Source organism: Mastigoproctus giganteus, chromosome 1 (assembly GCF_048544385.1).
Source record: "Mastigoproctus giganteus isolate SK-2022 chromosome 1, ASM4854438v1, whole genome shotgun sequence".
Lineage (NCBI taxonomy): Eukaryota > Metazoa > Arthropoda > Arachnida > Uropygi > Thelyphonidae > Mastigoproctus > Mastigoproctus giganteus.
Genome location: NC_143575.1, coordinates 79,576,249 through 79,592,104, shown reverse-complemented (window position 1 = coordinate 79,592,104; position 15,856 = coordinate 79,576,249). Strand labels below are relative to the sequence as shown.

The 15,856-nt window shown below is 39.6% G+C and overlaps 1 protein-coding gene across 1 annotated transcript in view; it reads right to left on the bottom strand.

Moving 5' to 3' along the window:
- The window catches only part of LOC150090918 (uncharacterized), a 34,135-nt gene that overhangs the window by 4,107 nt on the left and 14,172 nt on the right, over positions 1–15,856 (bottom strand). Inside the window, exons 2-3 of the mRNA XM_090377509.1 lie at positions 15,434–15,558; positions 12,082–12,302 (exon numbers count right to left, since the gene is read on the bottom strand). Coding sequence (XP_090233635.1) covers positions 12,082–12,302; positions 15,434–15,558 — 346 coding nt within the window. The remainder of the gene's footprint in view (positions 1–12,081; positions 12,303–15,433; positions 15,559–15,856) is intronic.

Here is a 15,856-nt window from a genome sequence, read left to right as displayed (position 1 = left end):
AGGAGGCAGCAAAAGAAGTAAGCAAACCCTTAGCCATAATTATGAGAGCTTCCTTGGATTCAGGGGAGGTCCCCATGGAGACCTCTCCAAAGGGGGTTCAAAAGATGACACAAGTAACTATAGACCTGCTAGTTTAGCTTGTGTTCCGGAGAAAATAATGGAGCCAATGGTTACAGAAACATTGCAGGATCATCTAGACAAGACTGCTTAAGAAGTGGTCTTGTCTGACCAATTTGATTGAATACTATGATGTGGTCACAAAGGAAATGAATGTCAAAAATAATTTTGACATTCAAGTATATCGTATACTTGGATTTCAGGAAACTTTTTGATACTATTGCACATGGAAGACTGCTGTACAAATTGGAGAGGTATGGCATTAAGGGTAAGTTGCTACAATGGATAAAGGGATGTTGGAGTGGAAGATGACAGAGAGTGGTAATCAACGGACACTGCTCTTTGTGGACAAATGTTATCAGTGGAGCTACCCAGTGTTCGGTGCTGGGCCCATTGTTCTTTTTTGGGTATTCATCAATGATATTGATGAAGGTATATCAGGATTAGTGTGCAAGTTTGCAGATGATACAAAGGTTGGCAGGGTTGTTAACAACAGTAAAGACAGAATGCTACTCCAACCGGATCTAGGCAAGTTGGGCAAATGGACTGAGAAGTGGAAACTGAATATTTTTTTTTTTTTTTTTTATGTAAACCCCAAACACGAGAGGTATTAGACCCTATAGTATTTAGTACCATGCTTGGGTTGAAGGTTGAGAAGATGAAAGAAGATATTTGTTGACATTGGACTTGAAGTTCGGTAGACCGTAATTTTCAGGAAATAAGTATGAAGGAAAGTTGTTCCAGAAAACAGCAGTTGAATGAATAAACAAAGAAAATGAAAAGTTGGTTCTGTGCTGTGAGTTTGAAGTTGGACAGTAAATGGATGTTGGATGGTAGCTGCATGTGTTCGGACTGTTTTAAAAGAGAGAGCAGGAATTATAGAAGCCAATTCAAAAGAACAGTGGTCATGGAAGCATATGTAGAAAAGGCATGCAGCAGAAACAGTACGTCGTTGAGACAGCGCGTGGAGAGACTCTGTTAGAGATGAATCATTAATTAACCTAACTGCCCTCTTCTGAATGGAATCAAGAAGCCTGAGAGAGGTTTTGGGGGCACCACCCCAGATGTGGGAACAATATTCCATGGTAGGGCGGATTTGCAATTTATTCAGAGTGAGCAGATGTTTGGAAGAAAAGTAATGCCGAGAGTGAAAGAGAAAACCAAGTTTTTTAGATGAAGAGGAAGCAATATTTGTAATGTGCTTGTGCCAAGAGAGATTAGAAGTTGGGGTAATCCCCAAAAGAGATATATCATTTTGCCTGTCACCAAAGATAAGCATAGCAGAAGAAGAATCCTTTTTGAGAGATATAAGACAAGACTGAGTTTTAGAAAGGTTGACATCAACTAAGTTGTCTTTGCCCCACTGGAGAATTACCTGAAGATCGGCATTAAGGAATTGGTAGCAGATTTTCGAGAAGTTGAAGCTGATTGAGCAGGGCAAGGTTTCTCAAAATGGAAAGTGGAATGCAATGTGCTATCATCAGCAAAACTATGGATAGGATTTCCAGTCAATGGAAGAAGGTCATTAATATACAAGAGGAAAAGAGTGCAGGAAAGAACTGAACCTTGGGGGACACCGGCATTAGTGGAGAAGTTAGAAGGCAGAGAGCCATCTACCATCACCCTCCATGAGCGATCAGAGAGAAAACTGGATAACCAATTACAAAAAACATTTGGCAAACCATACGATGGAAGCTTGTTTAGAAGACCTTTATGCCAAACACGATCGAAAGCCGTTGAGATGTCAAGAACAACTACTTGTGTTTCACCAAACTTTTCCATTGAATTAGTCCATAAATGGGTAACATAAGCCAGAATATCACCAGTGGATTGACACTGCCGGAATCCATACTGGCGATCGTTGATTAGACGGAAGTTTTCTAGGTAGTTTAAAAGTTTGCGGTTAATTAATTTCTCCATTACTTTAGAAAGAGTAGAAGTTGCAATGGGACAATAATTGGATGGGAGGGATTTTTCACCCTTTTTAGGAACTGGCTGGATATGAGCAAATTTCCAAGCAGAAGGAAAAACACCTTTGGAATAAGTAAGTGAAAAAAGGTAGCAAAGAATAGGAGTAAGTTCAGAGCACAGATTTTGAGAACAAGTGGAGAAATACCATTGGGACCTGGAGCTTTCTTAGCATCAAGTTTCGTCAAAATCCTTCTGACATCCTTTTGACGGAAGACCACAGGAGGCATTGAATGGAGCATGTTGGGAATGGTGGGAGGTGTTTTACAAAGATCATTAATATGTGAGTTGGAAGAAAAATGGAATGCTAGCAGGTCAGCTTTATCCTTGGCTTAAGTGACAACAGAACCATCTAGTTTTGACAGAGGCGGGAGCAGAGATGGGCAAAAGTTGCGGCCAATAGCTTTGGTAAGAGACCAGAATGCTTGGCTACCATTAGGGCAATAAACAAGTTTTCTACTCTTATCCTGTTCAAACTCTAGTTTGGACTGATTAATAACTGCTTTACAATTGTTGCGAGCTTTGGTGTAGGCAGAAAATGAAACTGAAGAATTAGAAACAAGCCAATTACGATATGCAGCGTTCTTCTCTTGAACAGCCTTAGCACATTTATTGGAAAACCAAGGTTTAGATAAAGGACAAGATTTTAAAGTGGAGTGTGGGATAAAGGATTCCATTCATGCAAGAATAATTTCACTGACACAATCTGAGCAAATGTTGACATCAGAAGTTTTGAAACAGTAATCTGACCAAGGAAAAGAAAAGAAATCTTGCAGGTCATCCCATTTTGCATTCTTGTAATGCCAAACATGAGGTTGGGAATAGCCATGAGATAAAGATTCCATTGGAGAAAAGACAATCACCAAGTTGTGATCTGAAGTGCCTAAAGGGCCTCTCACTTCGACCGTGTACTTAGAAGCGTTGTTTGTGTGAAAAAGATCAAGCTGTTGGCTGTATGGTTAGGACTGTCGAGTATTTTTGTAGGTAAATGAACAATCTGTGCAAGGTCATTAGTAATTGCAAAAACCTCAGCATCTCGACCAGTTGGGTCAGTGTGACTAGAAAATGGAAGCCAGCTCGAGTTGTGAACATTAAAATCACCAAGGAAAATTGGACTGGAGAAAGTCAAGTTGCAAAGACAGGAAGTCAAAGAGCTCCAAGTGATTAGTGGAGTTGGGAGAACGGTAAAGACAACAGATGAATTTGACAGAATGAGGTAGAGAGATTTTAAGACAGAGAAGATCAAAGAGAGGAGATTCAAAAAAAAAAGCCATGAATTAGGGTTGAATTTGAAAATATCTGCAATTTTGCCCAGACACGATAGGAGGGACTACGTGATGAGAGCCTTGTCAATCAATTTCGCCCTGGAAAGATTGTGCACGTCTCAAGGGGTAGAATTTTTTTCAGCCTGGTCTGTACTTGTTAATAGGAGAGACTGCTTCTACACAGATGGGATACACGTAAAAAGAAAGGGTGCAAGAATATTTGCTGATGCTATCGAGGCAGTGTTAGGTGGGTCGGAAAACTGCCAGCTTGGGGATGATACAAGGACTAATAGATTAACAGTAGCCACTGGCAGAGGTGAAAGTGATTCTTGCACTGCTTCTATTGGAATGAGCAGCAGCCTGGAAAACAAGATGCAGGGTATTTCAGAGACTGCTGGGAGTCATTGGGTACAAGTAAACACACGGGTTGTGTTAGGATAGCTAAGAATAGGAACAGGTCCATGTATACTTGCATGTACACCAATGCTAGGAGTTTGGTAAATAAATTTGATGAATTTGAGATATTGCTAAGAACATCAAAGGCAGATATTGTTGGGATATCAGAGATGTGGTGTCACACAGATATAAGGAATACAGAACTGGAATTTTGGGAGTACAATGTGTACAGGAAGGACAGACAAGATAGGAAGGGAGAGGGGTTATACTATTAGTTAGAAACACAAAATCCAAGGAAGTGAAGCCAGTCGACATTGCTGAACAGTGCGGTGCTGAGTCAGTTTGGTGTGACATAAGCATTGGCACATCAAAATTGAGAGTAGGAGTGTGTTACAGGCCTAATGACTCTGATGAGTTGATGAGTATAATAAGGAACTGTACAGGGAAATAGAGTGGGCCAGTAAATTAGAGAGTCTTATAAAGGGGGATTTTAATTTCTCAGATATTAACTGGAATATCTGAGAAATTAAAGGTAAAGGTGACTACGGTAGTCTGAGAGAGTATTTAAATTCTATACAGTGGGACAAACTGATGATGTTACCAACAGCAAATTCAAAATGGGAAGCATTCAAAGAAATTATCTTGGAAACTACTAGGCTTTACATACCAATTAAGAAATATTGTTCAAGGTTTAGGCCTAAATGGATGTCAGATGAACTAATGAGACATGTGGCAGAGCAGAAAAATGAATGGGATACATATAAATTAATGGGTGACATGGAAGCCTATGATAGACATAAGCTGGTCTGTAACCAAGTCACAAAGGAGATTAGGCAGGCAAAGGCAGATTATGAGAAATCCTTTCCAAAAGATGCAAATAAAAACAACAAAGAGTTCTTTATCTATGTAAAATCTAGAAGGAAAGGGATGAATCAGTTTGGTCCACTGGATATTAATGGTTCAACTGTTGATGATCCTCCTCAGGTGGTTAACAAACTAAATGAGTATTTTGCATCTACATTCACCCATGATGAGTTATTCTGGGAGGGTAATGCCAGAGGCGAGCTAAACTCTGACAGTGAGCTGGATGATTTTGTAATAACTGAGAGGAAAGTGGAGGAGAAATTGTTGAAGATAAACATAAAAAAGACACCCAGGGTGGACAGGATCTATCCAGTTATATTAAAGGAGGCAGCAAAGGAAGTAAGCAAACCCTTAGCCATAATTATGAGAGCTTCTTTGGACTCAGAGGAGGTACCCATGGACTGGAGATGTGCAAATGTGACCTCAATTCACAAAGGAGGATCAAATTGCAACACAAGTAATTGTAGACCTGTTAGTTTAACTTCTGTTCCAAGAAAATTAATGGAGGCACTGGTTAAAGAAGCACTGCAAGGCCATGTAGACAAGACTTCAGTTATAGTAACCCCAGGGGCTCACATCTGGTGAGTATGGGCTTGGCAAGCCCAGGGTCCTGAGCTGGATATTATCATTCTTCTCTTTCTTGGTGATTCCTTTCTACTTTCTCTCTCTCTCTCTCTCTCTCTCTCTCTCTCTCTCTCTCTCTCTCTCTCTCTCTCTCTCTCTCAGGGGGTAACTTGGGAATTTTTTTTTTTTTTTTTTGCTGGTGCAGCATAAGCCTTAGGCTTCCTTGTACCATATGGCCATTAATAATAATAATAATAATAGCTCGGACACAGAAGGTTTTGTTAAGGGGAAGTCTTGCCTGTCCAATTTGATTGGATACTATGATGTGGTCACAAAGGAACTGGATGCAGGGAATAACTTTGATATCATATATTTGGATCTTAGAAAGACTTTTGATGCTGTTGCACATTGAAGACTGCTGCACAAATTGGAGCAGTGTGGCAATGGAGGCAAATTGCTGCTATGGATTAAGGGATGGTTGAGTGAGAGAAGACAGAGAGTGGTAATCAATGGACACTGCTCATCGTTGAATAATGTTATTAGTGGAATCCCTCAGGGTTCAGTATTGGGTCCGTTGTTATTTTCAGTATTTATAAATAATATTGATGATGGTATATCAAGCTTAATGTCCAAGTTTGCAGATGATGCAAAGGTTGGCAGGGTTGTTTCGGACACTGATAACAGTACGCTGCTGCAACAGGATCTAGCAAAGTTGAGCAGATGGGCTGAGAGGTGGCAAATGAATTTTAACATTGACAAATGTAAAGTACTGCATATGGGAAGCAGCAACCCCAGAGTGACGTATCAACTCTGTGGTACTACACTGACAGTGCTAGAGAATGAAACGGATCTGGGGTAATTGTGCAGGCAGATATGAAGTTTTCTGAGCAGTGCAGATGGTCTGCAAGAGTAGCTCATAGTGTCTTGATATACAGGAATTTTTCTAGCAGAGATAAGGAGGTTATTATCTCCTTATTTAAGGCAATGGTAGGCCACACTTTGAGTACTGTATACAGGTCTGGAGGCCTCATTTTAAGAAGGATGTAGAGCTCTTGGAACGAGTAGAGAGAAGGGAAACAAGATTAGTGAATGGAACAAAGGGTTGCTCTTACGAAGAAAATCTTAAATTATGCAAATTATAGTGTCTGGGAACTAGTCTCCTTTGAGGTGATCTGATTGAGGAGTATAAAGCCTTGAATGGTTTGAGCATGCTCAATGCTGATGGGATTCTTCCTCTTACTCAGAATAATCGCCTGAGAGGGCATAAATTCATTCAAATTGAGGAAAGACAAGCTTAAACAGATTCAAGGGTGAAATGAGAAGGGGGGGGTGCGTGTTTTTTTTTTTTTTTTTTGGCTGATGCTGCATAAGCTTGCTTTCTTGCCTCATATGCCTCTACTAATGCTAATGTTAATGCTAATTGCCAAGTCTCTGACCTTTGACAGGGAATATCAGAACAGACAAATGCACAAGTACCACCTTTGAGCAACAGAAATCATACAGCGGATAATTTGGGCATCTGAGATGAGCAGTAGTTGAATCAACCAATAACTGAGATTATATCAGAAAAAGTACATGGGGTTTGGCAGACTACAAGTGGAAATGGACATCGTTCAGATTAGAATATTTGTGAAATGAATTAGGAAGTGTTTGGGAGGTTTAGATCTTTTCACAGATAAGCTTGCTCTATTAGTTTGACAATTCATTTTGTATTCAATAGTAAGAAAATGTGGGTGGGATATGCTGTATGAAGTAATGAAATTTTTGGATATGGTGTACAAATGTTAAGAATATACCCAGATCCTTGACATAACGTGGCCTCGATAATGCTCCCTGCATACACACTACTCGGACTCCCTCCAGTCACTATCTGGCAGAGTAGAGGTTGCAAGATTATACACTAGCTGATCCGGAAGCCTCCTAGAGAGTTATCAATAGGTTCGGTCCGGTGTACTAACTAGCGGCCGGCCTGCAAACTCCATTTTCGAGCTGTACCCTCAAAATGTAAGGAATATTGGATCTCCCCACAATATTCATCATAACTTCAAAAGTCGTCAATCATACTGCATGATGGAAGAGATAGGGAAGGGTTGACTGGAACTTAGCTCTAGAGACTAAACATGGGTTCCACCACTTCAAGCCTACAATAAGCAAAGTGGTGGTATTGCACTGGTTGATGAGAGTCATCTACCACCTAGTACTGCCTGGTAACATAGAGGGGCGGCATTCCTCCATGTGGTGCAGGCGCCACACCTCGATCCCTTCTTACGTTGGTTCACACCTGGGTGGTACCCCACCATGTACTTGTGCATGGAGGTTATACCCAGGATTACTAACAGTCCCACCATCGTGAAGATGCAAGCAGTGGATTTGGCTCTCACAGACCATCCAGACTTCGCCGAAATTGGGTCCACCTGACTTGAGTGTCACCCGAATATCAGTTCCATCAGCGTTTTAGACTCCCAGGTAGCAAGTACAGCTTGTCTGGCATATCTGAGAGAATGTCTGTGACAGCCTCAAGGACCAAGGATTAACATTGACAAATGAAAGTACTGCATATGGTTAGTAATAACCCAAGAGAGACATACAAACTCTGTGGTACTACACTCAGGGAAGTGGAAAGTGAAAAAGACCTGGGGTAATTGTGCAGTCAAATATGAAGTTTGATGAACAGTGCAGACGGGCTGCTAGGGCAGGTAATGGAGTCTTGTCAATGATATATAGGAATTTTGCTAGCAGGGACAGGGTGGTGATTATCCTACTGTTCAAGGCAATGATCAGACCACACCTAGAGTACTGTGTACAGGACTGGAGGCCTCGTTTTAGGAAGGATGTAGAGTTGCTAGAATGAATACAAAAAAGGGCAACAAGATTGGTGAGGGGAACAAAGGGGTACTCTTACCAAGAAAGGCTTAAGTTTTGCAAATTGCAGCACCTGGAAAGTAGGCACCTGTGAGGTGATCTGATTGAGGTGTATAAGGTCTTGAATGGGTTGAGCAAGTTCAATGCTGATGGGATTCTTCCTCTTGCTCAGATTAAGAACCTGAGGTGGCATAGATTCAAATTGAAGAAAGACAGTTGTAGAATAGATGTGCAGAAGTTTGCCTTTAACCAGTGGGTGGTTGATTGGTGGAACAGACTTCCATCTTTTGCTGTGGAAGTTGATAGCTTAAATAAATTTAAGGTTCAAACTAGACAGGCATTTGGAACAAATGGAGGGGTGAAATGGGATTGGTTTTTTTTTTTGGCTGATGCTGCATAAGCTTGCTTTCTTGCATTGTATGCCTCTACTAATGCTAATAAACTTCTGGCAGTCCCCCTCATTGTATAACTCCTCATGTGTCAATGTAGATGCAAAATACTCATTCAGTTTATCAGCTACCTGAATATGATCATTAATCGTCAACCCATCTATGTTAAGTGGTTCAATCTGATTTATCCCTTTCCCTCTAGAGTTTACATAAGTAAAGAATTCTTTGCTGTTTTTCTTTGCATCCTTTGCCAAAGATTTCTCGGTATCTGCCTTCGCCTGCCTACCTTCATTTGTTGCTTGATTGTAGACAAACCTATATCTGCCATAGGCTTCTCTGTCACCTGATAATTTTATGTGCATTCCATGCATTTTTTATTCTCTGTCACGAGCCTCATTTATTCATCAACATTTAGGCCTGAACCTTGAACAGTATTTCTTAGTTGGAATGAAAAGCCTAGTAGCCTCTAAGATTAAGTCCCTGAAGACTTACCATTTGGAATTCAACATTGGTATCATCATCAGTTGATCCCACTGTACAGAATTTAAAAACTGTCTGAGACCCCTGTAGTAACCTTTATGAAAGCAAAACCCTTCCCTTTAGGCTTGATGGTAGTTACATTGTTCAGTAATTCCCATATCCGTACATTGTGATCACTGTCACCCAGTGGTTCCTTTATCTGCAAATTCTTAATGCATGAATAATTACTGCTGATAATCAGATCAAGAGTATTATTCGTTCTGGTTGCCTCTCAAACATGCTGCTGTAGAAAACAGTAATCCAATAAATCCAAAAAAGTCTTGCTAGTGTGCGAGTGACCAACCTACGAGTTCCAGTCAATATCTGGAAAGTTAAAATCTCCCATTATAAGACATTCTGATTTACTGGCCCACTCTATTTCTTTGCCCAACTGCTCATTATACTCATCAGGCCTATAACATACACCTACTCTCATTTTTCCTTTTCCAGTGCTTATATCACACCAAACAGACTCAACATTGCATTGCCCACCAACTTCAATTGGATGCACTTCCTAAGATTTTATGTATTTCTTAACTAACAGCATAACTCCCCTCCTTTCCTGTCCTGTCTATCCTTTCTGTACACCTTGTACTCCCAAATTCCAATTCCACACTGCTTATATCTGTATGACACCACGTCTCTGATATCCCAACAATACTGCCTTTGATGTCTTGACTAGCACTTTTCAAACTCATCAAATTTATTAACTATATTCCAAGCATTGGTGTACATGCAAGTAGACATGTTTGTTATGTTTGTTTGTTATTTGGTTTTTAGGAGCATTAACAACTAAGGCCATATTGCTCCAGGGATATGTGGTGGTCATTCCCTGACCTTTCTGCATCCTCCGTATTTGGTGGTCACGGGCTCGAACCCTGGTCTAATCAAGTAGCATGTGCTATGCACTGCTGCTCCTGCCCACCTGGCTACGGAGGCGCCCCTAAGTATACATGCACCTGTTTCTACCTTTAGTTACCCTAACACAGCACATGTATTTATTTGTTACACTCTGACTCCCAACAGTCCTGGAAATATCCATTGCCTTGCTTTCCATGCTGCTGCTCATTCCAATAGAAGCAGTGCACGAATCACTTTTGCCTCTGCCTGCCGCCACTGTTAACCTTTTAGTCTGTGTAACCTCCCAAGCTAGCAGTTTTCCAACTGACCTAACACTGCAGCATCAGAAAATATTCTTGCACCCTTTCTATTTAAGTGTACCCCATCCCTGTAGGAGCAGTCTCTCCTGTCAACAAGCACAGACCAGGCCGAAAAAAATTCTACCCCTTCAGCCTTGAGCCTTGCACAATCTCTCTAGGGCCAAATTGATCGACAAGGCTCTTATCATATACTCCCTCCTATTGTGTCTGGGCAGAATTGCAGACACACACTTAACCCTAACTCGCAGCTCTTTTTCAACATTGACCTATATTTGTTGAGTAAATGTGCAGATTTACTCATAATGACATTAGTCCAACATGTACAACAATATCACCTTTTGTGCCCTTGAAAGATGATATCTGCTCTACAACGTCATCAACTTTTGCTCCTGGCAGACATACCCTGGTCCTGTTCCACCTATTCTTCTTGCATAGTATATTCCCCGTCTCCTTGACAATAGGGTCACCAACAATAACTAGTTCCTTTGGGACCAGCACATTCTGCCTTGGAGATTGCCTCTGTGTTGCCTGATGCACAGGAGTCAGCTCTGCCATTGAGCTGGGCAGCTGAGAGCTTGACGGGACCCTCATATTAATTTCTTCGAGGGAATTTACTCTACACCTCAAGCTCTCATAGACGCCCATCAGAATGCTGAGTTGGCGCCTAATTTCTTGACACTCTAGGCATCTAGCACACACAAAGACATCCTCCTCAGCTAGATCATGTCCCATTTTAGAAAGTTCAGCGAACATTTATTTTTAGGTCCTAGTCACTGAAATCTCAGGAAATTAGGTGGCAGGACCTGGCAGAGTAAATATAACTATACTAGGTGTACTTGGTTTGTTGTTGTTTTGTTTGTTTGTTATTTGATTTTTAGGAGCATTCACAACTGAGGAAATATTGCTCCGGGGATATGCAGTAGTCATTCCCTGACCTTTCCGCATCCTCCGTATTTGGTGGGCATGGGCTCGAACCTTGGTCTAATCAAGAAGCATGTGCTATGCACTGCTGCTGCCCACCTAGCTATGGAGGTGCCTTGGTGGGGTGTAGCTGGTCTGCCCCTATGGGGCCAAGTGTGGGCAAACATCAGGGGCCCAACAGCTAAAAGGCCAGATGAACAATGTTACAAAACATTACACATAACAATATCCATACACTTTTAAATCTCTGGCCTTTACAGTATACTGTATCACACAACAATGTATACTAAGCAGAGATGGGGGAACCCCCTGGTGCCATTTGCTCCGAAAACACTTTACACTTTACAAACATTTCACACATATTTTGAGACTGTGATGCATTGGAGAATCACCCCCTTTGTTTCTCCCCTGAATCACAGCACTCTCGCTAGTCTGTGATCTTTGCTTGGCAGCTCTAGTCTGGGGCATGATTTTTCCGTTTAAATACAGTTTAATTAAGAGTGGAATTTAATAAGATTAATAAATATTTTTGATTAATTGATAATATTATAGTAATCTAACAGATTCCTAATACAGTGCTTCATATTACGTTATCTAGTTTTACATTTACCTTATGCTATCAGTTCGAGACATATACGTTGTGCTATTTCATATCGATTACAATATGGCGGCTAGTTCAACAATATTGGCGCCAACATCGGGAGTCGTAACTTCCAAAAATCACTAATTAAATTAAAAATAAGAAGCTAATGAACACTACTAAACCTATTTAATACCTCTGTAAAACACAATGTAGTATATTAATTAACGAAGAATACAGTAAAACTATAAAAATACTTATCCCTTTACAGCAGCCAAAAATCCACCGATTGTTCTCTTCCATGACAAGCAATTAAATAACTAATTACTCCTAAGGATTATATTGTAAGAATTGTAAGTTTCTATGATTAATGCAAAGCAAAATAGCTGTCTAGAGCAACTGAGATAAATTAATGACAAATGTTATTTTTATTTGTTAACAACAGCAACAAAAATAAGACAGTAACATTTATTTACTTTCTCTATGAGCATTCTGAGCACGTTTTAATGTCTCTTGCAGAATTTCAATAGTTTCATTGTCATTATCCAATAAATCAGTATTAGTAATTCCTTGTTCTTGTTCTGCGAGAAATAGTTCTTTACTCTTTTGAAGAAGTGTATAGAGTTCAACAAAGCATTCTGTGTAGCCTGTCATGAGTAATTGAATACATGCATGATGCCCAGGAGAGTGACGAACCCTAAAGCAAAAACAAGCAAAAGTAGAGAGATTAAAAAAAAAAAAAATAGACCAAGGGATAAAGAATAAAATATAAGATTAAAATCAATATCACAGAAATATCAGTTAGTGATCACTGAATTATGACCACCCCTATGAAAACCGAATGCGACCCGTTGACCAGATGAGGTACGAGGGTGCAGAGTTAGTCGACCTACGTAGCATAGATAAGGTGTCAGTGGTTCAGTAGGTAGTAAAATTCCAAGCATGATGGGTAAAAGGAAGGATTTATCGGACTTTGATAAAGGACAGATTGTATGTGCTTGACGAGGTGGTGCCTCGATTTACCAAACGGCTGAACTGGTAGGGTGTTTGAGAGCCACCGTAGTTAAAGTGTACCAGGCCTGACGTCAAAATGGTCAAAGGACCTGATGGAAAAACTGCAAAGGTCAGCGAAAGATTGATGTTAGAGGTGAGCGCTGGGTCTAATGACTTGTACAGGCCAATGGGCGCAGCACTGTTGAAGAATTGACTACCTAATACAACATGGACAAACCCGGAACAATATCTGGCAGACTATGCATCGCATGCTCGCACATATGGGCTATACCAGCAGACAACCCCTATGGCATCCTCTCCTAACCAAGGTTCATTGGCGTAAAAGACTCGCCTGGTGCAAAGAGCATGCAAGTTGGACGTGAGAAGACTGGAAGAAGGTGTGCTGGTCAGATGAGTCACATTATTTACTCCACACCTTGGATGGTCATGTACGGATTTGGAATCAACAACATGAGGCTCTTGATCCATCATGCATAGTATCAAAAGTGCAGGCTGGTGGAGGCGGTTGTATGGTGTGGGGCATGTTTCACTGGCAGGAATTTGGACCTCTGGTGCAAGTGGAACAACATATCAGTGGTCTCCGCTATCGTCAACTGCTTGCTGACTTTATACACCCCGCTATGTTACACTTTTTCCCGAATGGCGATGGTGTCTTCCAAGATGACAATGCGCCGAGCCGTCGGGCACTTGTTGTGCAGGAATGGTTTGAGAAACACAGTTCTGACTTCCAGCATATCGACTGGCCTCCGAACTCCCGATATGAATCCCATAGAGCACTTGTGGGACACTATGGAAAAGCATAGCAGGCATTTGGATACACCAATCACCTCCATACCTGCATTGCTGACCACGTTGCACACAGCTTGGTTGGCCCTACATCCCGAACGCTTCTGAAATCTTGTTGAATCAATGCCACATCAGATAGCTGCTGTACTGAGGGCAAAAGGAGGACCTATGAAGTATTAGTTAGGTGATCATAATTCAGTGTTCACTCAGTGTATATTCAAATCCATATATCACAGTAATATATATTTTAAACCAGGGATACCCACAACACTTACCTTGGAATACAGACCACAAACCTGTGGTCAGTATTCCATAAGAATACCAAGAAATTATGTAATTCTATTATCCATTTAGCGCACTAACCTTACTGATAGCAATCATAATTCACTTTATTGAATTAAATTTGAAAGTAAAAAGAAAATTGTGGCATCTGGAAACTCATACCTGCATGTGGCCAAAGTGAAGTTTTAAAATCTTTGAGTAAACTAAATGCTGATGGGATCTTTACTCTTTCTCAGTAAACATATACAAGAGGACATTAATTTAAACTGAAAACAGAAGGCTGCAGAATATTATTATTAGTATTGGCAAAAATGATGCAAGGAAGCAAAGCATATAGACACCAGCTTGAAAAAAAATTACTTCCATCTCAGTTTTAATAGACTAAAAAATTCTTTCCAATAGTTTCTCCTAAGCTTTAAATTTATTCAAACCATTCACTTCCACAACACTAGGGTTGGTTGGTTGGTTGGTTTGGTGTTTAATGGCGACACTAGGGTGGAAGTTCATTCTAACAATCAATTACTCTCTGGCTGATTGCAAATATCCAAACATCTTTTCTGCAACTATCCTCTTACAATTTATATTTATATCCCCTTGTATGTGTGCTATCTGAGAAAGAGCAAATGCCACCAGCATTTAGTTTACTTAATGCTTTTAAAACCTTATAAGACTTCATTTGGGTTGTATATGTATATGTCTAGTTTTCAGAACCTGCAATTTACAGAACTCCAATCTTTGTTGGTAAGAATATCCTTCTGGGCACCCAACTAACCTTGATACTCTTCTCCGCAACTTTATGAAAAGATCTATGCCGTTCCAAAACTAAGGTTTAATCTGCATGCAGTATTCTGTATGTCGTTTAACCATTATTTTATAGAATAGGATAATCACCTCTTTGTGTCTATTAGCAAAATTCCTGTATATCACTGACAGAATCCCACAAGGTGTTCAAACAGCTAATCTGCATCCGCAACACTCCATGTGTTGTAAATACAGAACTCATGAGAACTTCATGTCAAACTGTATAATTACTCCTAAGCCTTTTTCCTTACCAATTACCTTAGGTTTGGTGCTACCTAAATGGTATATTATTCTTCTTAGTTATTCTTGGATTACTGCAACCCCAAATGCAGCACCTGAATTTTTCAATGTTAAACTTCAATTGTCATTTTTTGGCACATCTGTCTAGTTTACTTACATCTTCTTCAAGTAGCATACCATAATTACTGTCATTAACCACCCTATTCAACTTTGTATCATCAGCAAACTTCAATTTCAAACTTGAAATTCCTACTCAAGATCATTTACAAATACTAACAAGTTAGGTAAGCTGTGCAATGCATTACATTATAGATGCTTTAGATTTTTATTTCTTAGATAAATTGAATTTTCTTTTTCTGTGATTAATAAATAGTAAATAACTAATTATCTTGTTACCAATTAATTACTTAATTAATTAACGTAAAAAAGCAAAATGTTCATTTCTCATCCATTCATAATTCCTCTTTCATTTTGTAAATATACATGGTCTCAGTTCCAATCTCAATGATAATCATTTCCACTTACAGTCTATCAAACCCCCATGTACTTTTTCTGACAGAATCGTTATACTTCAGATTTCATTTACCACCTTTTCATCAAGTTCATAAAATAAATAATAAACAAAATACTAATTTATACAGAATAGTGGAACTGCTCAACTTCTTTTTCCTTTATATTTTCATTTAAGAATAATAAACAACTTACTTTGCAATTTCTTCTCGGGTCATGGTTGGAAACAAAGAAGCAACATCTAACTTTTCAAAAATGGTAACAAATGGTTTTTCGTCTTCCAGTTGGAGGTGAGATAACATAGAATCCATTGATGCTATCTATAAAGAAAACAGTATTTTCATACAGTATTTTGAAATACAAATAACTTTCTTATCGCATAGGGAATAATATTTTTCCACATTTTTTTACTGAATTTCAAACACGTAAAACCTTCATCATTCAAACTTCAACAGAATATACTAATTGAGCAGGATTTGCCTTTACATAATTTACAAGATGAGGGATAAATAAAAAGTGCAATTTCTATTTGTAAACAATGAATAACAAGGACAAAACAAAACTGCAGTGTTTGTTAATATACATAGTGTTCTGTGATTACAAGGTGCGGCAATAAAA